The 26,219-nt window shown below is 44.9% G+C and overlaps 2 protein-coding genes across 3 annotated transcripts in view; both read left to right on the top strand.

Moving 5' to 3' along the window:
- The first annotated feature begins 5,108 nt into the window (after window positions 1-5,108).
- Window positions 5,109-13,073, top strand: LOC126999184 (uncharacterized). Its single transcript, XM_050861518.1, has 2 exons — window positions 5,109-6,011; window positions 10,074-13,073. The coding sequence occupies exons 1-2, from the start codon at window positions 5,868-5,870 to the stop codon at window positions 11,385-11,387; spliced, it is 1,458 nt and encodes a 485-aa protein (XP_050717475.1). The 5' UTR covers window positions 5,109-5,867; the 3' UTR covers window positions 11,388-13,073.
- Window positions 13,074-17,381: 4,308 nt separating this feature from the next.
- Window positions 17,382-26,219, top strand: part of LOC126999164 (surfeit locus protein 4 homolog) — a 37,258-nt gene continuing 28,420 nt past the window's right edge. For both annotated transcript variants that reach the window (XM_050861495.1, XM_050861502.1), the window contains exons 1-2: window positions 17,382-17,486; window positions 21,529-21,792. In XM_050861495.1, coding sequence (XP_050717452.1) covers window positions 17,436-17,486; window positions 21,529-21,792 — 315 coding nt within the window. In that variant the 5' untranslated portion in view covers window positions 17,382-17,435. The remainder of the gene's footprint in view (window positions 17,487-21,528; window positions 21,793-26,219) is intronic.

Raw genomic sequence — 26,219 nt, 5'->3', positions numbered from 1 at the left:
ATGTCTTTAGGATCTTCAATTATCTTATTTCCATCTTTCAGTCATTCTATTCTTTCCCTTAGTTTGATTTTTCCATTTATGAATCTATAAAACAGTTTAGGTTCTTCCTTGCACTTTTCAACAATATCCTTTTCTTATCCTTTCTCTTCTTCTCTCTTTATTTTCACGTATTCATTTCTTGCTATCTTAAATTCTTTATTCCTTTGATTCTTATTTCTTTTCAATCTCTTCCACACTTTGTCTCTTTTTTTTCCCTTGCAACTGCACATTTTGCATTAAACCAATCCTCTTTTCCTTTTTCTTTGGGTTTATATAATGGTACATACTTCATATCTCCTGTTTCATACTCCTCCATAAAAATATCATGCTTTTCCTGCACCTCGCTTTTTCTCCTCAACTTTTCCAAGTCCAGCTCACCATAGTATTTCTTAAGATTTTCCATGTCTGCCTTCCTATAGTTTTGCCTGTTTCTTTTATGTGAGTTGTCCCCCTCAGTGCCTTCCTCCTCTGTTTCCATCTCTATTATCACGTTATCACTCTTTGTGTGTGTGTGTGTGTGTGTGTTCATGCTATTTTCATATTTTTACAAGGTTGAGTCAAGCTTGTAATTTACCATTTTTAAACTCATTGATCATTTAGATCTTCCAAATTATGTATACTTTACACTCATCATTACATTTGGTAAAGCATTCCATCTATCAGCTACTCTCTTGGGAAAGCTGAATTTTCTTACATACTCATTAATCTTATATATCATATTTGCCAGCATACAGATGACTCGAACTTTAAAAAAGTTCCAAATTTAAAGGTCATCTTAAGGACATAGAGGACAAAAATCAATATTTTTCAGATAATGAGACTGGAATATTTATATCATCTGTTGGCAAAACTTAGACAAAAGCTGAGCATGTAGAACATCTTTTACTATTTTTACTGAATAAAAAAATATCTTCACCCATGTGGGCTTGTTTACGTATGACTGAGGAGCACAATACTTATGTTTTTATTATATTTCCATCACTTACCACATTTACTGACATTGAAGATGCACGTTTTTCTCAAAATAAGACTTGAAAATTAGTATGCATCTTGGAATCCGAATGTCGCATTACCTGCAGACCTAACGTAGGCTTTCAGGAAGTGTACAGATAAGATGTTATTGTTATTGAAGGGCTGTGATGGTCTAGCAGACCCTACTCACTCGGGCAGTGTGCTGTGACGAAGAGGATACACTCATGGCAGCCATTGTCATTGTTTTGCTGTTGGTCTTGGTGTGGGAGTCACCAACTCCAGGGTGTCATTTGTTCATATTGTGATGTTTGGTTTGTCATGCTCCTGTGGTAATAAAAAAAAGAGTTGTTTTAAACCAGTGATACATACAATTTATTCCAAAGGTAGTACATTAAAAGCCCAAGCAACTGGCAACTGTGGAGACTCAGAAGTGCCATGTAAGCAGAAATTCCAGATAATTGGGATATATCCCAAAAGTTACCCATGAAATTCCATTTAATCAAACATGTTTCCACATGTACTATACACTCAGAAATGCATCTCCTGACTACAAGTATGTATATATGTACTTACCAGATGCTGTTTGACCCGTTAGCCACACAATTAACGCTCTGCAATGTTACCAGTAGCCCAGTAGCAGGCGTGGGATTACCTTTGTAATGACACAGTAACAGAGCTATTACAAGTTAGGGCAAGATAGTGGCATTAGCCAAACACCTGAACCTAGACCAAAACCAAGCCCTGCTGAGTCGTTTGTGATGCTATGGGCGGGGGGCATTGTTTGTACAAGTGAGAAGCCGTAGTTAATGTGTGGTCAGTGTCACCTCTGCTGCAGCTGGATGTAGGGTTGAAAGCAGATATTAGCAAACCTGTAAAAAGAAGATTCTAACACGAAGTACATAAATGAATAAGTTAATAAAATAATGGAGGCAAGAGGGAGGTGGCAACAACACAGGGCAAGAAGGCAACATGATGGGTTAGACAGGCAGCAAGACCTCTCTCTTATAAGGCACAGATTACTAGGATATGTCTAGATGTGATGAAATAAAGTGATGAAAGTGAACTCCAATGTAACAAACAATTTGTGTTTAACTGCATCTGTGTATGTGTTAATTAATGATAGTTGTCAGAAATTTCTGTAAATAAAATTACCTCCCAGCAAATCATGTCATTAGGGAGGAATAATTCACTATTTGGATAAATTGCACTTGGGTAAATAATAATATTATTATAATTCAAATTCAAATAAATTTGTGACGGTAAATCTTAAATGGGAGAAACCATTACACCGACGATTCCAGGTTGGTATGACAGCTGACGTGGCAATAAGAGATGTCACGTGTCGAAGGGTCGAAGCTTCACCGAAACTGACGATACGCACACTTGAGGCACAAAACTTTTCTCTCGGATGTAAGACAGGGCCCGTCAACCCCCTGCTCCCCGAATTAAATCTACCGTCTTGCCTTTCCACAAACCTTTAAGGATAAAATTTATATTCTACAAATGTATATAAGTACAATGCTCAATGTAGCATAAATATACTACATTGTCCAAATCCTCCAAGCAGCTACAGCTCAATCACCCAATCACCTACATACTGCTGCTTGAACCTAATCAGTCGTGTTGGCCACGTTGAAGTTTTTGTGTAAATGATGAATATAATGCAGTCAACATAAATATTACAGTTTACAAGAAAAGCAAAAACAATTTACGTCACCATCCTGGTGAACAAGCCTACAACTTTGCTATCCTCAACGACCTAGAGCAGTTGGTCCAGCACCCTACACGTATTCCCGACCGTCTTGGAGACCGGCCCAACATTCTAGACCTCTTCCTTACCTCAAACCCTTCTGCTTATTCTTGTTATAGTAGGATATCAATGTATTATTATTATTTAATATCACCACGAATTAGGCATACAATTGTCAATGGAATAACCCACGACAGATAGATCACGCCACCTTTTAGGAATGTCGTCCGTCAGTGTTTACCGTCTCAGTTTTGTATACTTCGCACTCCGATGGTGCGTGGAGGTCACCTTGACATACGTGACCAATTGTAACAATTATTTTCCAACCTGTAACTCGCCGACTCCTTCACGAGAGTCCGACTGACACACAACGACAGTCGCTCTCGCTCCGTCGCTTCTTGTACATAAAGGCTACGAATATAATTCGCCTTAAGGAAGCTGAAGTCTTAATCAACACCCTTTAAACGCCCCCCGACAAGCCCGTTACATTTGGTTGGCAGCGGTCACCCCGCGCCTGTGCCTTCGCTACCTCGTTCTCCTCCAAGCCACGAGAACTCACCAACAAACTCCGGGGACAGGCGTACAAGGGAAGAAGGAGTCAACGCACCTGCCGTCCGCGGCAACGCACCTGCCGTCCGCGGCAACGCACCAGCCGTCCGCGGCATCTCACAAGGCGCCAGCTATGTGCAACTCACAAGGCGCCAGCTACAAGCATCTCACAAGGCGCCAGCTACGGGCAACTCACTAGGCGCCAGCTACAAGCACCTCACCAGGCGCCGGCTACAAGCAACTCTACAGGCGTCCAGCCTACATGCCTACAGGCTCTACAGCCTCCAAGCCTCGAGCACACCAGCAGCAACTCTACAGGCGTCCAGCCTACATGCCTACAGGCTCTACAGCCTCCAAGCCTCGAGCACACCAGCAGCAACTCTACAGGCGTCCAGCCTACATGCCTACAGGCTCTACAGCCTCCAAGCCTCGAGCACACCAGCAGCAACTCTACAGGCGTCCAGCCTACAAGCCTCGAGCACACCAGCTACAAGCAACTCTACAGGCGTCCAGCCTACAAGCCTCGAGCACACCAGCTACAAGCAACTCTACAGGCGTCCAGCCTACAAGCCTCGAGCACACCAGCTACAAGCAACTCTACAGGCGTCCAGCCTACAAGCCTCGAGCACACCAGCTACAAGCAACTCTACAGGCGTCCAGCCTACAAACCTCGAGCACACCAGCTACAAGCAACTCTACAGGCGTCAAGCCTACAAGCCCCGAGCACACCCACCGGCCTACGCAGCCGAAAGCGAGGGCCACAATCTACAAGCCGCTCCCCCGCTTCAAGCCAGCACTGCTACGAACCCTGCAAGCCACTCCACGATACGGCAGAAGTATTCACACCAGCGAGGAGGAGGCACGCCTCCGCTGACCTTGGGACACCCCACATGCCCCTTGCTCCACAGCTGGCGGCAACACCGCCGCTGCCGGGAGCATCGGCCCAAACCTCTTCCGGCAAACAGTCAGCAAGGGTACCCGCGGCCATCTCCCGTTGACTGCAAGCTGTTCCCACTACCGTTTCTTGCAAGGCGTCTTCTCAAGAGGTTACACACCCAAGTCGTCTTATCTGCCACCGCCGCCCATCTCTTACTATAACAAGGACGACGCGGCCATCATTCGTCTGGCGGCAGTGTACCGGCTCCCATCCGCGCATCCACGGCCGCTCAAATTGCTGGGTCAGCAGTTTTTCAACCTCCATTGCGAGTTCTCCGATGTCCCTCCCCCCTTTCTCTCTCTCTCTCTCTCTCTCTCTCTCTGTATTTAAGGGCATCTATTCCAATTTGACATACTCTCCCTCCCCCCTTTCTCTCTCTCTCTCTCTCTCTCTCTCTCTCTCTTTCTCTCTCTCTCTCTCTGTATTTAAGGGCATCTATTCCAATTTGACATACTCTCTCTCTCTCTCTGTATTTAGGGCATCTATTCCAATTTGACATACTCTCCCTCTCTCTCTCTCTTTGTATTTAAGGGCATCTATTCCAATTTGACATACTCTCCCTCCCCCCTCTCTCTCTCTCTCTCTCTCTCTCTCTCTCTCTCTCTCTCTGTATTTAAGGGCATCTATTCCAATTTGACATACTCTCCTCTCTCTCTCATTTTCTGTACAAGATATATATTGAGGAATCAGTAAAATGTGCGGCTTGGGGAACTGGGGCGCGGCGCGTGCGCAACGAGCTGATGTCAAGGTGAGTGAATGAGCCCCAGCCTCGCACCGACCTGAGGCTCACATGAGTCACAGTCACGTGACCTGGGATGCGCGGATGGAATACCTCTCTGTATATACTCTGGTCAGCCCATCCCTCACCTCTCACCGCCGCTGTGGCCGCGGCCGAGGTTTCCTGACGCGCCTACAACGACTGCACGTACCCCAGGGCATCACATGCCGTCGCCCTTTCCACTACATCAGCTGATTAATCTTGGTATTTGTGGATATTCCCTTCTTGTCCAAATATGCAGACTCGGCTTATTTTCATTATTGTCCGTGCAGGGGCACAATTTTTTTTATTTCTGTGCTCCTAACACTTATTCAGTCATAATTGTGAGAGTAACGTTCATTCGCATACGATATTGATTCTTTCTTATTGTTTGCTAGCGAGTCTATTGAGTATAGTGTGAGTTCCCTGATCAAAGTTAATCTTCATCAGTGTGCCCTGCCTCCGTTTTCTTTTCACCGCTCGAGAGAAAACGTGAGCTTCAATGGTATACTCCCTTAACATACCACTTTGTTTATATAGTTATTCTTTCTATATATACCCATATCATTAGGGCATTCCATTATAACCTTAACTTCTATTACGTCTAAACAGGCACCTTGCTAGCCATTCTTTCTTGCCTTTTTAGGGTTTCAACGCAAACTATTCGTTCATACACGTTCCGTTTATTGGTTCATATTTACAGCTATCAACATATGCTCCTATTTTGTAAATGATTTACACCATAGTATGAACAAAGACACTCTCGCTAAACTCGGCGACACCTTTAAACAGTTGGCTCGTCCTTCAAGTGAAGAGGGACTGGAACACGATACCACAACCGGTGAATTTACTAAGGTAATCTTATGTTCAGGCACTCATTATTTATCAATTACAGGCCGCAGAATTCGTTCACCCCCGGGTTCGTCTGCATACTTACAACCCACTCAAGGTTCAAGGCCACCCTCACCAGCATCCCCTCGCACCAGCCGCAGTATTACAGGCTCAAAGTAAGGTCTCTCTCACCTGTAGTTTTTGCAAGCAATCAGGACATTCTGAACATTCTTGCTTCGCGAAACGTAGGGAATCAACACATTCAAGACAGGGCTCAGATAGGAGGTCAGGAGGTTACAGGGGCGGGCATCATTCATCACACAGGAACCCTAGGCCAAACCATCAGCGGAAGGCTGCCTTTTGCCATATCCACGGGAATTGTTTTCATGATTCAGACAGTTGTTCTGCAATACAAAAGGCCAAGGAGGAACAGAAGTACAAGTCCTCAGCGGACAGTAAACCACACTCCTCTTCTCAGAATAAAAAGACATGACTTCGTGACAGCCCCGAGGCGTACATCCAAGTGTCCCTTAAGGAAAATACTAATTGGGAGCAACTTGACTCCGTCATTGCCGCCTTGGGACGGACAAGCATAATTGCCCTCCCTTGCAAGGTGGGCAAAATTTCACAAACCTTAGCGGTTGACACAGGTGCCACAGTCAATGTCATCTCCGACTCCGCTTACAGGTCTCTGGCACGACAGGCGAGTGGGGAAAATTGGCCGCTCCAAGAGAACGACCTGAATGTGGTAGGCGTGACGGGCACCACTTTGGGAATCCTTGGGCGAGTACCACTAACAGTCAGCTTACATGAAAAAGTATGTCCCTTTCGAGATTTCTTTTATGTCTCTAGCAGGTTTGCTTTACCTGTGGATGGGATCTTAGGATTAAACGCCATGAAAGACCTGCACATAACCATAAACCCTGAAAACAACGCGATCGTGTATCAAGGCCGACGCATACAGGGGATGGTAAATCCATCGCCTCTGTCAACTATAATCTCACCCTCAGAGGTGGAAAATGACCAACCCACCACAGACTCAGGGACTGCCACCGCCCAAGTGTCACCTCTTACGGTCAAACCACACGAAACCATTGCAGACTTGTGGCGGACAGTAACGGCAGTCGTAGAAGGTCCTCATATAGTTCCGGATCGTGCTGCAAAACTTGTTAAAATCCGTTTGCCTAACGCCCCTCCGACAGGCAGTGGTGTGTGTATCGACGGAGTTCCTCACATACACCGCGTGACGGTGGAGGTAACTCTTGCGACAGTCAAGGAGGGAGGTACTGCAGAGGCATTGGTAATAAACACGTCTGGATCCCCTGTATCCTTAAAACACGGTGTTCGATTATGCCAGTGTCTAGTGTATGGGAGAAATGTCACCCCGGAACCAGCTGAATACCCTTCAGCCCAAGTCTCAGGCATAACCTCGGCGTGTCAGGCTTCTCACGAACAAGACACAGCTAATTTAGAGGCATTCCTAAAAGTTGCACACTATTCCGAAATTAAGCCAACCTTAGTCCAGCTTCTGGAACATTATCGGGGGTCGCTTGCTCTACCAGGCGAGCCGCTTGGAGTTACGCAGTGTGCTGAACACCACATTAAGTTAAAACCCAATACAAATCCTGTATATATCAATGCGTACAAGCTCCCCCACAGTCAGAGGGAGGTGGTGCAACAACTTATCTCTGAAATGTTAGAACAAGGTGTCATCAAAGAATCGAATTCCCCGTGGAATTCACCCTTGTTCCTGGTTCCAAAGAAAGACGGCTCTTATCGTCCTGTGATTGATTTCCGGCGTGTGAACACCGCGACCGTGGATGATCATTTTCCGCTTCCCGTTCTTCGAGATCTTCTGATGTGTCTCGGTAGAGGAAATAAAGTCTTTACGAGTCTTGATCTGGTCAGTGGCTACGGGCAACTGCCCATGGCCCCCGAGTCACGTGAAATAACGGCTTTCAGCACGCCTCATGGCCACTATGAGTGGACGAGGATGCCGTTCGGGCTCAAAGGAGCTCCCTTGACCTTCCAAAGGACAATGAACAGTATTTTTGGTGACTTGCTGGGCAACTCTGTCTATGTGTATTCAGACGACATCATCATAGCAAGTAAAGACGTGCATGCACATGGAAACACTAAAAGCAGTCCTACACAGACTTCAAGAGGTCGGATTAAAGCTCAAAATCACCAAATGTGAATTTTTAAAGCCTCGGATCAAGTTCTTGGGGCATGTCGTGGACGAATGCGGCATCCACACAGTGGACGACAAAATAAAGGCTATTGCCGAGTTCCCTCAGCCAACGTCTGCGGACAAGGTACGGTCTTTCTTGGGTGTCGCAGGTTATTACAGGCCTTTCATTAAGGACTTCGCAGCACGCGCGAGTCCCCTAACCCATCTATTAAAGAAAGACGTACCATTTCAGTGGCTCCCAGCTCAACAAACGAGTTTTGAGGATTTAAAGAAAGCGCTTACACAGGCTCCGGTCCTTGTCTTTCCGGATTTCAAGGACCCTTTCAGCTTTGTACCGACGCTTCGGCTAGTGGAGTAGGAGCCGCGCTGATGCAAACAGATAAGTCCGGCAAAAAGCATGTGATAGCGTTCGCCAGTCGAGTACTTACAGCTCCGGAAAAGAACTATTCTGTTACCCACCTAGAGGCTCTTGCCATTGTGTGGGCTCTGAAGCATATTCGTGAGATAGTGATGGGGTACAAAATTGTGGTGTATACGGACCACGCGGCCATAACTGATCTTTTCAAGGGAAAAAACCTACACGGTCGTCTGGTAAAATGGTTCTTAACGATCCAAGCATACAATCCGGAGATAAAATACATCACCGGGAAAACAAATGTGGTCGCAGATGCCTTATCTCGGAATATTCCGATAGGCGCGATTACCACCCCAGAGGTCATCCACAACTTCACTTCACCTGAGCTACACACTGCTCAGCGAGACCACCCAGTGTGGAAGAGGTTAATTTACGCCCTCGAGTCGGGAGACGAATCAAACCTTCCTGAATTGCCAGTTCCCTTTTCGCAGTTCTTCCTATCAGAGGACAACCTCCTTTGTAGGTCATGGCCAACCAAACCGGTACCTATAGACCAACTGGTCATCCCAGACAAATACGTCCCCGTGACGCTTAAGCTGGTCCATAACACACCCATTGCGGGTCACCCAGGAAGAGACAAGACGCTATCTGTCACAAGACGAAAATTCTACTGGCCCACATTACGGGTTGATGTAGAAAAACATGTCGCACATTGCGTCGTTTGTGCTAAGCACAAGGGGTCCGTCAAAGGGCCAGCACCTATGTTGCAATACCCAGTACCAGAGGAGCCATGGGATGTTGTTAATATAGACTTATTACAGCTCCCCCAGAGCCAACATGGCTCGCGCGACTTATTGGTGTGCGTCGACCAGTTTTCTAGGTTTCTAGTTCTAGCGCCTCTCAAGGACAAGACAGCCACACGCGTGGCCCATGCCCTCGTGACTCACGTGTTGTGTCCACATTCGTCTCCTCGAATTCTTTTGAGTGACAATGGCACCGAGTTTAGGAACTCAGTATTGAGCGAAATATGCGCTCAGTTTAACATCACGCAATCCTTCATCACTGCTTACCACCCAGCTGCTAATGGGTTGGCGGAGAGGGCTAATAGGAAAATCTTACAGGTCCTCAGGCCTATCGTGAACGATCTCCACGATAACTGGGAGGATTGGCTATCGCATATAGCCGCTTCCATAAATACGTCGGTAAACGACTCTACGGGGAAGTCTCCCTACTACATCTTATATGGGGTGGAGAAACGTCTTCCGTACGACTTCCTAACAATCCCACAACAACCTCTCTACAACATTGATAGGTACGCACAACAGCAGATGCATATGTTTTCCAAGATACACTCAGAAGTTAGGTGTACGTTAAAAGCTACGAAGGTTGAAATGATGTCAAAACAACACAAACAGGCCGTCCCGGTGAATGTCAAAGAGGGTGACACAGTCATGATTAAGCAAGCGGAAAGGAGTTGTTCGGAATGTCAGGGGAAATCGGTTCGAGGTTCTCGAGTCGAATAGTGGAGTCAGTCTAGAAGTTCACAGTGATCGTCTGAAAGTAATTCCCTCACCTTTGGACCTTGATATTGGTCCTTCCCCCTCAGAGTCAAATGTTCAACAAGATAATCCCAACACCCATAGCTATAACTTGAGACCACGGGTTTAAATACTTCATTCCCACCAATTTCAGATCATGATGTTTCGTTTTCTGACCATCTTGTTGTCCCTCGGCTCCCTGCTTGCAACAACACCCATCCACCTGAAGCCTGGTGCCCTCACGGCACACATAGGAGAGGTCTTCCTCATAGAAGATGTGCTCCTCGTAATATATCCATATACTTCCTTGACCAACACCACGGACACAATCAGGATAGTCTCAGAAAAACTACTCGGCATGGCAGACGCCATACGGGCTACCAAGACTAGGGAATCAAAGGCACCTTCTAGTACCAACTCTCTGACTCTTTTTCAACTACTGAAGGATAGGATTCTGTTCTTACGGGGAAAAGTTGATGAGGTAAACATGGATTATAGCTTTCACTCAGTTCACTCTCGGGTAAAGAGGGGGTTGCTCAACATCGTTGGGTCCGCCTCAAAGTTCCTTTTAGGTACGGCTACCGACGAGGACGTTCGCGATTTGCGGGACCACTACGCTCATGTACTTTCCTTTGCTGCTCGTAATCGCAGGGTGATCAACGCCAATTGTAGAAAACTTGCGCAATTGCATACTAACATTGAGGAACTGCTAGAGCAGACAAATAAGATGGTAGAGGTTATCAACATAGTTGTCAAACAGATCGACCAGGTGAATCAGTTTCTCCTCCTAGATCAGGCCTTGCATGTATTGGAAAACGTCATTAACTCCGTCGTAACGGCTAATCAGCAGGTTATTAGCAACATGGTTGATGCAGCGCACGGTAGAGTCACACCTGCCTTGTTCCCTCTACACGATTTGAGAACGACTGTCCAGATCGGGTATCAAAATTATAGCCTAACACCTTTATTCACCCCGGACATGAGTCAATATTTTTACCCCTTGATTGAGTCCAGCCTCACCCCTGATGCCATAATCATTCATGTTCCATTTCAGACGGCGGACGTGTTTGAGGCACACGTAATTGTCCCGTTCCCTTTTTCAGCAAAGGACAGTGTGTTAGCCCTGGACACGTCCCCGTCTCTTGTTCTAATCGCGAAGGATTTCGCTCTGTATTCAACGGGTAGCTACTCACTCTTGCAGTATTGCAAGGAGACGGTCTTCGGGCGATTCTATTGCTCTGCGTCTCTCTTTGCCTTCCTTCCAGTTCGGGGAGGGGTAAGCGAGATCGCCCTCACCCGCGTGAACGCTTCTGACGCTCTTTCCCTGTGCCCCTACAAGCAGCTAAAACCAACGCCTGTTTTCCATAAGAACTTTCAGGGTCTGCATTATTTTTATTTCCCTCAGTCATTCTATGTATCGGTCATCTGCCCGGAGGGTACCACTTATCAACGGGTTACTGGTCACTAAGCCATAGCGGAAGCATGCTATATCCGCTCCACTAACATAACAACGTACCCGTCCCGGATCCGTCTGGTTTTCCGGCCAATATTTCCCATCGAGTGTTTCCTCTACGGTCTCTCGATGACATTCATTTCTCCAGCATCTCGTATGTGACTAATTCCCTTAATTCATTGTCTTTCGCAAACAAAACAGAGTTTGCGGAAACCCTGGAGGAAACGCTGCCTGATTATTTGCATCTCCCCTACCTGTACCCTGGATTTTTTGTACCAATGTTTCTGATGTTCGTCAGTCTCGTCGTCATGTGCTACCTTATTAGGAGAAACTCTGTCCTGCACGATTATTTGGTTGTGCAGACACGGCGACTGGATGCAGGGAGGCCACTGGCAAGGTAGTTTTTCCTTTTCTCAGAGAAGTCAGGGGACAGAATCCTGGCTGCTCCTATACTTAACATTGTACTGTGTTTCACTACTGTATTTTTTTTTAGGAGCTAGATCAACGTTTCATTGTCTGTAACTATGCCAGTTGATGGTTTCTTATACATGTGTCCTTATCTTTATCTTTTGAGAGGTTTCTTATGTTTCATGTCACACACGTTGTGGTTTCCCTCTCACTATTTATATTATAACTCCACATCTGTTCTTACATAGCCAGTGTTTGATTGTAATTGTATCATAGGCAGCCTGCTTGACAAACTCCCGCTATGTATGTTCATGGTAACTAGACTGCTATTTAGATTTTTGTATATCGCGAGGTCGCGATCACTGGTAGGTGACCGAGCAGTGTTATAGTAGGATATCAATGTATTATTATTATTTAATATCACCACGAATTAGGCATACAATTGTCAATGGAAAAACCCACGACAGATAGATCACGCCACCTTATAGGAATGTCGTCCGTCAGTGTTTACCGTCTCAGTTTTGTATACTTCGCACTCCGATGGTGCGTGGAGGTCACCTTGACATACGTGACCAATTGTAACGATTATTTTCCAACCTGTAACTCGCCGACTCCTTCACGAATCACGAGAGTCCGACTGACACACAACGACAGTCGCTCTCGCTCCGTCGCTTCTTGTACATAAAGGCTACGAATATAATTCGCCTTAAGGAAGCTGAAGTCTTAATCAACACCCTTTAAACGCCCCCCGACAAGCCCGTTACATTCTGTCAAACTGTTCTCTCCGTTGGGCTCCTCCGATCACAATCTTATTTCTACATCCTGTCCTATCGCTCCTGTACACCCTCTGGACCCACCGAAGAGGCGATGCTTCTGGTATTTTGCTTCAGCACGGTGGGACGACCTGAGGATGTATTTTTCCGATTTCCCGTGGAATGATTATTGCTTCCAGGATAGAGACCCCTCTGTGTGTGCTCAGCGCATCACAGAGGTGATTGTCTCTGGAATGGAGGCATACATTCCTCGTTCTTTCTCTACTCCTCACGCTAAAAAGCCTTGGTTTAATCACGCTTGTTCTCGTGCTGTCAATGATAGAGAGGTAGCTCTCAAAAGGTACCAGAGCCTTCAAACTAATGCTAATTATGAACTTTACATTTCTGCCCGAAATCGTGCCAAATCTATTCTCCGACTAACCAAAAATTCTTTCATTAATAGAAAATGTCAAAACCTTGCTTTCTCTAACTCTTCCCGTGACTTCTGGCATCTAGCCAAAAACATCTCCTCCAACTTCACTTCTTCATCTTTCCTCCACTCTCAGTCCTGACGGCAACACTGCCGTCTCATCTATCTCTAAGGCTGAACTCTTCTCTCAAACTTTTTCTAAAAACTCCACTCTGGACGATTCTGGGCATATTCCTCCTACTCATCCCCCCTCTGACTCCTTTATGCCTGTTATAAAGATTCTTCAAAATGATGTTTTCTATGCCCTCTCTGGCCTCAATCCTCAGAAGGCTTATTGACCTGATGGAGTGCCTCCAATTGTCCTTAAAAACTGTGCCTCCGTGCTGTCACCCTGCCTGGTCAAACTCTTTCGCCTCTGCCTGTCAACATCTACCTTTCCTTCTTGCTGGAAGTATGCCTTCATACAGCCTGTGCCTAAGAAGGGTGACCGCTCCAATCCCTCAAACTACCGTCCTATAGCTTTACTTTCTTGTCTGTCTAAAGCTTTCGAATCAATCCTTAACCGGAAGATTCAAAAGCACCTTTCCACTTCTGACCTTCTATCTGATCGCCAGTATGGGTTCCGCAAAGGGCGTTCTACTGGTGATCTCCTAGCCTTCTTAACTGACTCTTGGTCATCCTCTCTTAGCCGTTTCGGTGAAACTTTTGCTATTGCGCTGGACATATCAAAAGCTTTTGATAGGGTCTGGCACAAATCTTTGCTTTCCAAACTACCCTTCTACGGTTTCTATCCTTCTCTCTGTACCTTTATCTCCAGTTTCCTTTCTGACCGTTCTGTTTCTGCCGTGGTAGACGGTCACTGTTCTTCCCCTAAATCTATTAACAGTGGTGTCCCACAGGGTTCTGTCCTATCTCCCACTCTTTTTCTGTTGTTCATTGATGATCTTCTTTCCAAAACGAACTGTCCTATCCATTCCTACGCCGATGATTCCACTCTGCATTACTCAACTTCTTTTAATAGAAGACCCACCCTACAGGAACTTAACGACTCAAGGCTGGAGGCTGCAGAACGCTTAGCCTCAGACCTTACTATTATTTCCGATTGGGACAAGAAGAACCTGGTGTCCTTCAACGCCTCAAAAACACAGTTTCTCCACCTATCCACTCGACACAATCTTCCAAACAACTATCCCCTATTCTTTGACAACACCCAGCTATCACCTTCCTCAACACTAAACATCCTCGGTCTATCCTTAACTCAAAATCTCAACTGGAAACTTCATATCTCATCTCTTACTAAATCAGCTTCTTCGAGGCTGGGCGTTCTGTACCGTCTCCGCCAGTTCTTCTCCCCCGCACAGTTGCTGTCTATATACAGGGGCCTTGTCCGCCCTCGTATAGAGTATGCATCTCATGTGTGGGGGGGCTCCACTCACACAGCTCTTCTGGACAGAGTGGAGGCTAAGGCTCTTCGTCTCATCAGCTCTCCTCCTCATACTGATAGTCTTCTACCTCAAATTCCGCCGCAATGTTGCCTCTCTTTCTATCTTCTATCGATATTTACACGCTGACTGCTCTTCTGAACTTGCTAACTGTATGCCTCCCCCCCTCCCGCGGCCCCGCTGCACTCGACTTTCTACTCATGCTCATCCTTATACTGTGCAAACCCCTTATGCAAGAGTTAACCAGCATCTTCACTCTTTCATCCCTCACGCTGGTAAACTCTGGAACAATCTCCCTTCATCTGTATTTCCTCCTGCCTACGACTTGAACTCTTTCAAGAGGAGGGTATCAGGACGTCTCTCCTCCCGTATTTGATCTTGCTTTCGGCCACCTCTTTTGTTTCTTTTTTGGGAGCAGCGAGTTGCGGGCTTTTTTTTAATATTGTTTTCTTTTTTTGTGTGCCCTTGAGCTGCCTCCTTTGTTGTAAAAAAAAAAAAAAACTACGTGTATTATAATATAATTATGATATAATAAGTTAATTAGTTCAATCTGCTTTAGTTACTCATCAAATTGATTTGTTTTCTGTTTTAAATCTGAGATTTAGAATATGGATAATTCTTTTAATGGGTAACCAAAAGAAATATATGAAAGGAACCTACATTTTTTTTCAGTTTTATTTCATGATGACTAACATATTTGTTATTTCCTAATCCACTGAAAAAGGAGTTTACAAGGAAATACATATCAGACATGCTATATAGGGGATGTTACAGTCAAATAACGCGAAAAAGACTTGCTTTGTGCCAAGATCTATAGTATCAGGTCTCCTCACTTTACCTCCACTGCGCAGCCTGTGACGTCAGCTGGCTGTGAGACAGTGAGGAAGACGGGAAACTATTATATATTCCCCGTTCTCGCATTGCGCTGCCGCTCTCTCTCTCTCTCTCTCTCTCTCAAGAATACCCCATATTTGCCCCCAGATGTTGATGCTGTCATTATTATTAGTAGTAGTAGTATTGTGTGTGTGGTGTGTGTTTACTCACAAACTCAAATGTACACATAACAGCTATAATATTTTGTATATCTCCCTACTTCATATTTTTTCTATATGTAATTCTTATAATGTGCCTTGTCAATGGCTATGAGTAGATACGCTCTACTCCATTCTGATTACTAGCTTACATGTGTGTGTGTGTGTGTGTGTGTGTGTGTGTGTGTGTGTGTGAAACTGAGAGCGACTGCCAGCTAGCTGTTACTGCACGGAGGTTGGAAGAGCGACTGACCCCATCGGCCCCGCTGAACCTACGCTCGAACAGCCTGGTGACGTCAATGCGCCAGCATCTGCGAAAATACGTCGGAAGTGAGGAGACCTGGTACTGTAGATCTTGCTTTGTGCCAAATATGGAGACTGAGTAACGAGTGTTTTTTTTCTTTTCATAAACCAATAAAAAGCTAGTATAGCTAGGGCATTGAAAAATTCAATAAATTAAGAACTTCGTAATGAAGTGTTTTACCACGTGTTACTGCCACTCAGCGAGCGCTGGTGCCGATTTTTTTACATATATGCCTCGGCCCGAGGAAATCTTAAGATGGCGGCTGCGGGCTTCAGGATTCTAACCCAGGCTAGTACAGAGAAAGCCAATCCAGTTATAATAGAGATCAGTGCATGGGTATATCCCCAACGAAATACCAAAAAAAAAAAATGTATATTATAATTTATTTACCCGAGGTGCAATTTATCCAAATAGTGAATTAATTCCTCCCTAATGACATATGATTTGCTGGGAGGTAATTTAAATTTACAGAAATTTCCGACAACTATCATTAATTAGCACATAGACTACACAAATATATAGGCTATAGTTAAGCACAAATTGTTTATGACATTGGAGTTCACTTTCATCACTTTATTTCATCACATCTAGACATATACCAGTACTCTGTGCCTTATCATGCAGCACCCTCTCGATGTATTCATGAACACCAGAGATCATTAATTAAATGGTAGCAAAATAAAAAAAAAATTAAAAAACTCAAAATTTAGTCAAGTATCCCCCGTCAAAATCGCCGTTGCTCAGCCGTGCGCATTCGTTTTCTCTAATAATTTTTAAAGGGAAATCATTCTAAACCCATAAATGTTGCCACGGGAACCTCTGAGTTATCACACACTGAAGGGAGGATGAACAGCTGGGTGTGGTGCAGAGTAATTGCCCGGGCCCGTGGATTCGTAGTAAGTCAGGCTAACCATGAAATATTGTAGCTCTTCGATCTTGATTTGCCTCACAGGCCTTTTTTTTTTTCTTTTTTTTTTAGAGCATATGTAGGTAGGGCAATTGGAAGCTATAGTACCATTAGGTTGAGCAGGATCAGCAAACCAACCTGGCCATCGATGAACCACAGGGCTATACAGTGTAAGAGGCCACTTCGACACTCCTCATTATCAGTCGAGATATCCTTTACTAATTTGTTGACAATGATAGCAGGAGACTCAAGACGCCACGAGATGTAAAGACGTTGCAGGACAGCATCCCTGGACTTGAGGGGTGGAGCGGCGAGGGATCTCCTCAGCTCCGCCGGGCCATCCTCCACCTATTGAAAGTGGCGCGGAGGTGACGTGGATTACGTGGCACTTCTCGGCATATGTGAACACCTGCATCACTCCGGACTTCCACACCGCATCCACCGAACAAATAAATTACGCTGTGCTTGATTTATGCCAAAAGTGTAGATAAAAGTGAATCAAGTGTAGGAAGAGGAAGGAGGAGTGAAAATGTCCACTCCGATGACGTAGCATTGGTGGAAGGCTTTCGTCTGCAGGTAGAGTTGTTATAATATCATATTTTTTTCGTTTGCACATGCAAGATGTTTTTGTTGATGTTAAATATTTAAATATTGAAATTACTTCCAACGGTGGAGAGTGAGGTATGGTAGATAGTTTTGTTATTGTTGTTTTTTGTCCCTTTCCTTCCCCGCCAGCTGGTCAGTGTTCGGCGGCAGCGAGGCGAGGCAGTCGTCACCCCGGCAGGAGCCATGCAGAACCAGCGGGAGTTCCTGGGCAGGGCGGAAGACTTTGCAGACCAAGTGAGTGGCACGGCAAGCAGATTATGCAGTGCTTGCCGCGTTATGTTACCTGCACACCCACTCCTGGCCGACCATACTGAACAGGAGGGGACATGCCGGCCAGGGCGGTGGGACAGGGACCAGCTGACCTTCTGTGCTGACCTGTCCCATCGGAAAATTCGGTGCTGACCAGATCCAGCTGATTACGCTCGTGTGATTTGTGCAGATAGAACAACAGAGGTAACCTGTTCCAGCTGGCTTGCTGTTGAAGTGACCCACTTGGTGCTCACCTGACCCACCTGTTCCTTGACGTGCCGCAGCCTGTGGCTATCAATCACCCGCCTCAAGAGTGCTCACTTGGCCACGCATAATACATTCATAGCTATCCCATCAGTGCTAACCTCATTGCTCTAGCACATAATCCAATCTTATTCTGTGTGTATACTATTGGACTTTCACATTTGCTAAGAGAGCATGGAGTTGATTTTAAACTATTCCGATGATACACAGTTCTATCTGTTGCTGAGTGATGTGGAAAACACGGAAAATAAGCTGAGCAGAATTATGGATGATGTTGGGAAATGGATGAATTCTAAGCAATTGAAGCTGAATGAGGATAAAACTGAATGCTTGATTGTGGGGAAGAACAAGGATCTCAGGAGGCTAAATATTTCCACTCTTCGGATTAAAGATGACACTATGATTGTAAAAAAGTCAGTTAAAGATTTAGGTGTAATAATTGACTGCACTATCATTCAAAGACCAGATCAATCAGATGGTGAGAACAACAGGCTACCATCTAAGAAATATTTCATTTGTCAAGAAATACTTGGATGATAAGACCATGACGATGCTTATATATAATCATATAACTAGTAAGCTGGATTATTGTAACCCACTTCTAAATAGAAGGATAGAGTCACCAGCAGCAACACTTTAATACCTGACTTCAAGAAGGCGGACTACGAGGGGTTAAGAAAGCAGCTGCAAAGGCTTAGGGAAGTAAGATCAGAAGTAGGTCAGGACCCAGAGCAGGGAGGATCATTAATCTCTGGTGAGGTCAGTAGCTTGGAGGGTGAGTACAATAATCTGGTCAGGGAGATTAAACTGTAAATGTTCAGAGAGTTGCCCATCTCAAAATGTGATACACTGGCTATTTATTTCGGGCCAAAATATTGTGCTTTTTCATTTGGAGATAGTTTTTTTCTTCAGAAACTACTAAAAAGTGACTTATTGCAATTTCATCATCCGCCGCCACAGCCGCAAAATAGCTCGCAGAGGGTTTAGGGTGGGGGAACATATTTAAACTATCCCAGCCAAACTTTACAATCTAACAGCTAACAGTGGGGCTTCGCCCCCCTCTACGCCCCTTCTAACCAGGGGGGGCTGCACCCCCCCCACATGTATATGCGACTTGTTTCTGCGAGGAGGTATTTCTCGCAACACCGGCTGCACCACCGCCGCGCTCATCGCCAGAGCAATCAAATATGGCGCACGTAAACAGTGGTAGCCGTAATTATTTCGTAAAACTAGAGAAATACAACAGTAGTAGGTAGAACACCGTAGAATTAATCTAACCTTACCAGGCGAGTGTGGGCCAAGTTATTGAGAGTCGTACACTATCCCTCCAACGCCCGGGGCCCATAACACCGCGGCCTGCAAAAAAAACACTAACTTTTTAAAAATCAGTAGCAGTGTTTCTGTCAATTTGCAATGCATATATATGGGGTTCAAAATGCATGGAAAAATGAGATCTAGCCCATGGCTAGGGTGAGAAGTACTGCGGTGAGATGGGCAACTCTCTGAACTTATACTGATTAAACTAGGGCAGAAACAGTTCATACCTCACAGGGAAGTCAGGTCAACAGGTAATTACCTGCGATGGATGACAGACAGGCTAAAAACTGAAATAGGAAGTAAAAGAGGACTATATGTTAGAATCAAATGGGGGGAAACTCACCTAAGGGATAGTTACAACAATTTAGCTTGAACAGTAAAGAACACGCGTATGGCAAAACGTAATTATGAGATTAGAATTGCCAGGGAAGCAAAGACCAATCCAAAGGGCTTCTTTCAGCTTTATAAGACCAAGGTTAGGGATAAGATAGGGCCGCTTAAGTCAGGAGAATCAATGATTGATAGAGATGAGGAAATGAGCGAGGCATTAAGTAGATTTTTCTTAACTGTATTTACCAAAGAAAGATTAGATGATATACCTCAGGGAGAACAGATCTACAGGGTGGAAGAGGTAGAAGGATTAACCGACATCAACATAAGTAGGGAGCTCGTGATTAGACATATAGAATGACTTAGTCACTAAGGCACCAGGGCCAGATGAACTTTTCCCCAGGGTAATAAAGGAATGTGAAACTGAAATCAGTGGGCAGTTAACAGAAGTATTTAGGAAGTTGCTAGACACATGGGTGGTGCCTGTTTCATGGAGGCAGGCACACATTATTCCAATATTTAAGAAGGGTGACAAATCTTCTATGGAAAACTATAGGCTGATTAGTTTGATGTCAATTATTGGTAAAATGATTGAGTCAATAATAGCTGATAGTATTAGGGACCATATTGACAGACATAATTTAATTCAAGACTCACAGTATGGGTTTATTAAAGGAAAGTCGTGCCTCACTAATCTTTTATCCTTTTACAATAGAGTATACGAGGCAGCTGATAATGATGAGAGCTATGATGTAGTTTATCTTGATTTTAGTAAGGCCTTCGATAAGGTACCTCACCAGAGACTGTTAAATAAAGTCAGGGCTCATGGAATAAGAGGGAAGGTATTTGATTGGATTAAGGCGTGGATTAGCGACAGGAAACAGAGGGTTACAATTAATGGTAAAAAATCCGAATGGGGTAATGTTACTCGTGGGGCTCCTCAAGGTTCAGTTTTAGGCACGCTTTTATTCATTATCTACATCAATGACATAGACAATGGGATAACTAGTGACATAGGTAAATTTGCAGATGACACCAAAATAGGATGCACTATTAGGACAGGGGAGGATGCTAGAGCACTGCAGGAGGATCTCAACAAACTGTCAGCTTGGTCAGAGAAATGGCAGATGAACTTCAGCATCACCAAGTGTAGCGTACTTAGTGTAGGAACATGCAGCCCATTACACGGGTATAGTTTAGACTCCACAGCGATAGGCAGATCAGTGTGTGAAAAATTGATATGATAGCAATTACAGTCATGGATAAATACTGCAGACAGGCATTTTCTCCCAGAATTAGAGATTGAAGGGTATAGGTTATTCCACCAAGATCGAATAGGCAGGAATGGGGGTGGGGTTGCACTCTTCGTTAGGGACAATATTAAATGTGTCATTAACAATTCAATCAAGGTAGATAGCCATACAGAATCCCTCAGGGTAGAAACAATAGGGAGGAAGGAGAAGCTTGTCATAGGAGTACTATACAGACCGCCCAACCGTAACAGGGATAGTAGCCAACCCCTTTTACAGGAAATTAGTAGGGCGTCAAGATATAGGAATGTGAGTGTAATTGGGGATTTTAATTATAGGAACATACATGTAGACTGAGAAACTTTATCAGGAGACGAGGAGGTGCAGGATTTGTTAGAAGTGACAGGATAGTTTCCTTAAGCAGTTAATTAGAACACCAACAAGAGAAGAAAATATTTTGGATCTGTTGTTAACTAATAGAGAGGTCATAATAAGCAACATAGGGGTTGGGGATTCATTAGGTAACGGTGATCATAAGGAAGTTAGACTTAACATTAAATGGGAGAACAGAGTCAGCATTAACAACCTTCTCACATACAGCCACCCTTGTACACTTTAAAAAAACATGGTGACATCACACATCTATCTTACACCCACAACCAACACCAAAATTCTCACTCAACTCACCATTCACGTGCACAGAGGCCCTCACATCCTTATAGAAGGATCTGATCCCTTCAAGCAAATGCCCTTGTTAATGTGTTGAGGAGAAAAGTATGCAAATGTCTTTGATTGAGTTTTTAATAGGTACAACTTATGATTCTGTCATCCCTCAGCTTACCACTACAGCTTTTCCTTACTTTCAGTTTCTACGGTACAGCAAGAACTACCTGCCCCATGTGGCGCGGCTGTGTTTGGTCAGCACATTCCTTGAGGATGGACTTCGCATGTGGTGGCAGTGGCACGAGCAGCGTGAATACATGGACATATCATGGGGCTGTGGCTACTTTCTGGCCACCTTCTTTGTGCTGGTGAACCTAATTGGCCAACTGGGAGGGGTGTTCATGGTGCTCTTCCGCAAGAAGGTGGAAGTAGCATGTGGACTATTACTCTTCATTGTGATCCTGCAGGTGAGTGGGACAATGGGCAGGGCAGCGATGGAGTGATTGGTACCTAGACCTAATGGTATAGGGCTGATGCATCACCAATTACCAATAAATCATCTCTGCACTGTGTTGTGGTAAGTTGAATTGAGCAGTCTTTACTTTTGCTTCTATAGGGACAGGTCTATCTGGATGAGGAATGCAGCATCCTCAACCTCCCCAAGCTGTTTCTCTTTCCCTCTCACCTGCTCATGCTTCTTTCTTTGGGCAACTTGGGGATTAATCCTCCCAGGGGTCCTGCATCCCTGCCCTTTGGTGAGCAGTCAGTCCAGCCCCTGATCTAGGCTAGTTGGGGAGGGGTTTGCACCCCCTCCCCCAATAAAAATATTTACTCAGACAAAAACAAAATAAAAAGTTGAGGTCGGGATTGTAGCGCAAGCCTCGACCCCACTCCGGTCTTGCTGGGGGCATCTGCATCCGGGGAGCCTGCCATCAGTGACTGGTGCAGGACAAAGCCTATAGGATCCCTGCACCTAGAAGGAGGAAGGGCCCCCTAGCCCCTCTCTTTGTTATGGGGGTGGCCGAGGCAATATATGATTTGGTTATGTTAGCCTCTCCTGCGAACGTACAGGCACGTTCGTGGGGTGTTGCCTGTGAAGACATACATTCGTGCGTGCGCGACAGTCAGCCATGTTGAGGCAACTACTGAGTAGATATCTTGATGGGGTGTTGGCAGGGTAATATTGCCAATTGAAAAATTTACAACTATTTGGTCAAAAAATCAGTCAGGTGATGGGTGAAGCTGTGCAAAAATGACGCAATATTGGACAACAACATCCACCAGTTACTCGTCCGTGGATTTTCCGCGCTAGGCTGATATGATTTTCCACCAAATTTAGTGGAAAACTCAGTGAATTGGCAATGCTGTGGGGTGAGAAATAGTGTTGGAACACTCTCATACGTGGGAAATTTGAGTGCGACTGGCGCTCGCAGCGAGGATTTAGCACCACTGGCAAGTTACGCTGGTCCTCGCTGTAAGTATTTAGCTTCGAAAGGATTAATCCCTCCTTTCTTCCCTTTCTTCCTCATTCCCTACTTCCTTCCCTCCTCCACTCCAGTTCTCCTTTCCTTCCTTCTCTCCTCTCTCCCATACTATTGGCTTTCTTAACCCTTTCCTTGCGCACGGGATGGGACGTGGCTATCCCCTCAGGCACAGTCAGGCAGCCCAATGGGGGGTCTCTTTTAACCCTTTCAATACGATGACGAATATGTAGGCGTCATGAAGCCCCAGTAGCATATACGATGACGCTTACGTAGGCGTCATATTTCTATTCTGTTTCTTCTTCTATTGAGTTGTCCCGTACTTTGTGTTGGTTACTAAGTAAAGACGCCGTATGCTGTCCTTGAAATCCTATTGCTCCTCCCACCATCCTTGTTCCCACCAATCACAAAAAATGAGCTACAGTATGCACCGCCTTCTTCCCGCCTTGTGTCTAAAATTAGGATGTCTCATTGGCTGCCTCTCTCTCTCTCTCTCTCTCTCTCTCGCTGATAATTTCTCAACATTCTTCCTCCTCTACACAATCATCTGCTTTCTCTATTTCTTTCCCCCTTGCCCCTTTCTCCCCTTTCTTTATTTCGCTTTTTTTTTTATTTCACGTTGACGCAATTTATATTATGCATAGCAGGTATATGTTGACTCCTCGTGTATGCTGCTTTGCAAATACGGGATACATGTAATGAGGGCTTTCAGAAGCATAATATACGGAGGCGACAAGCAGATACACGCCGGCTCAGGTTTCCCGCGCGTGGTAGCGCGCGGCCGAGCACGCCGTATATCAGCCAGGCGGGCTTTTTGAACATCTGGCGCGAAGGGGTTAACCTCTGTATCTCAAAAACTATTCATCACAGCTAAAAACCCAAAACACCATTGGAAAGAGGAGGTCCAGATATATAGGAGTCAGTTATGTATGCCTCTCTTGCGAAAGTACATGCATGTTCAGGGAGTGTTGAATGTTAACACTTACGTCGGTGCGTGCGGGATGATCAGCCGTATTGAGGGAACTGCGGACATCTCTCTTTCAGATTCTGGCAAGGGAGTATTGGCAACTGCAATATTTACAACTATTTGGTCAAAGAATCAGTCAGGCGATCGGTGAAGCTATGCAAAAATGCCGCTATATTGGGCAAGAACATCCACCAGTTACTCGTCCATAGATTTGCCGCGCTGGGCTGATATGATTTTCCACCAAATTTATTGAAGAACCCACTCAATTGGCAATCCTGTGTTGTGAGAATTAGTGTTGGAACACTTTTGTACGCGGGAGATTTGAGTGCGGGTGGAGCTCGCAGCGAGCATTTAGCACCACCAGCAAATACGCCTAATGCTCGCTGCGAGTGTTTAGCAATGAAAGGGTTAACTCTCTCTCTCTCTCTCTCTCTCTCTCTCTCTCTCTCTCTCTCTCTCTCTCTCTCTCAGGGGGCTTTGTGGTGCAGTGGTTAGTACACTCGGCTCACAACCGAGAGAGCCCGGTGGGCAGCTTTTACGATACCCTACGCCCCTGTCAACCCAGCAGTGAATGGGTATCAGATATTAATCGGGGGTTGTGTTCCGTCTCCTGGGATCTGTTCCCTTCTATAATTCTTTCCCCTTCTGTCTCTCTCCGGCATATGACCACAGATGTTGCGCCGACTAAACGAAACTGTCTAACTCGCTCTCTCTCTCTCTCTCTCTCTCTCTCTCTCTCTCTCTCTCTCTCTCTCTCTCGGGGCACTAGTGACTGACAGCCAACACATTGCAAACCTCATAACAGTTACTTTTCCTCGGTGTTTAATACTAACAGTCTTCCTCTCACTATCACCAGCACCAGTACTAATGTAAATCTCGAGTATGCATTGCCTAATTATGAAATAGCAACCGATGAAGTCCTTAAAGCTCTCCAATCACTTAAAACAAATAAAAGTCCCGGACCAGATAAAGTATATCCTATACTACTTAAAGAAACAAAGAGCGAAATACTCTCCTCCCCCACAACTGTATTCAATATGTCCTTTCGACAAGGCATCGTCCCTTCGGATTGGAAAAAGGCTAACGTGACACCGATTTTTAAGAAAGGAGACAAAATACCAGGTAACTACAGACCCATTAGTCTAACTTCAGTTGTAGGTAAGCTACTTGAGAGCATAATTAGAGACAAAATTGTGAGTTACCTTGAAAGCCACTCATTAATTGGGGATTCACAACATGGCTTCTGTAACAAAAGATCCTGCCTATCAAACCTATTGACCTTTTATAACGACCTCTTCTCAGTTTATGACATAACCAAATCATTGGGCGTAGTATATCTTGATTTCCAGAAAGCATTTGATAAAGTCCCACATTGTAAATTACTTTATAAATTAAAGCAAATAGGTATTGATGATCAAGTAAACCAGTGGATCACAAATTGGTTGAGCAATAGACAACAAAGAGTGGTGATTGACGGATTCAACTCAGAGTGGGCGTCGGTCACTAGTGAGGTCCCTCGATCAGGGCTCGGTTCTTGGCCCATTGCTCTTCATTATTTACATCATCGATGTGGATGTTGGACTCAGTAATCACATTAGTAAATTTGCAGACGACACAAAGATTGGTAACTCGGTTCTCACTGACGAAGACAGGCAAAGCCTCCAAGAGGATTTGCACAAAATTTCGGCTTGGTCAGATAGGTGGGAGATGCCCTTTAATGTAGACAAGTACCAGGTCCTTCAAGTTGGAACAAGAAATAAGAAGTTCGATTACGAAATGGGCGGCATTAAACTCACAAGTGTTCAATGCGTTAAGGACCTGGGGGTCAAAATCACGTCAAACCTCAAATTCTCACATCAATGTATCGATGCAGCAAATAAAGCGAACAGAATGTTGGGCTTCATTAAAAGAAACTTTTTATTCAAGAATAAAGATGCAATACTACCGCTCTACAATAGTTTAGTCAGACCCCACTTGGAATATGCGGTACAGTTTTGGTCTCCCCACCATGCAAAGGACATTGCTAAATTAGAAAGTGTTCAGTGTCGGGCAACAAAAATGATCCCTTCCTTGCGCAACAAATCTTACGAAGAAAGGCTTTCCACCCGTAACATGTTCTCTCTTGAGAAACGCCGCCTCCGAGGAAAACTGATCGAATGTTTTAAAATACTTAATGGTTTCATGAATGTAGACAGATCAAAATTGTTTATGATCGACGACACTTTGCGTGCGAGGAACAATGGCGTAAAACTCAAATGTAGAGAAGTAAATTCAGACCACCAAATTTTTCTTCACAAACGTTGTAGTGCGAGAATGGAATAAGCTCCCACCTTCAGTGGTCCAGTGTAACACGATTGACTCCTTTAAAAGCAAGCTTGACCGGCACTTCATTGAACTTAATATTAACTAGAGTAGAAATGCAATGTTTTGGAGCCTTCTGATTAAT

The sequence above is a fragment of the Eriocheir sinensis genome, chromosome 2 (assembly GCF_024679095.1).
Source record: "Eriocheir sinensis breed Jianghai 21 chromosome 2, ASM2467909v1, whole genome shotgun sequence".
NCBI classification, from domain to species: domain Eukaryota; kingdom Metazoa; phylum Arthropoda; class Malacostraca; order Decapoda; family Varunidae; genus Eriocheir; species Eriocheir sinensis.
Note: the sequence above shows the minus strand (reverse complement) of the source record. Positions and strands in the feature narration are given on the sequence as shown.

Coding starts and splice junctions, on each gene's coding strand:
- LOC126999184 (XM_050861518.1), top strand. CDS start 5,868: ATGTTCAGGCACTCATTATTTATCAATTACAGGCCGCAGAATTCGTTC. Junction 6,012..10,073: donor CGCAGTATTACAGGCTCAAA/GTAAGGTCTCTC, acceptor CACCAATTTCAG/ATCATGATGTTTCGTTTTCT.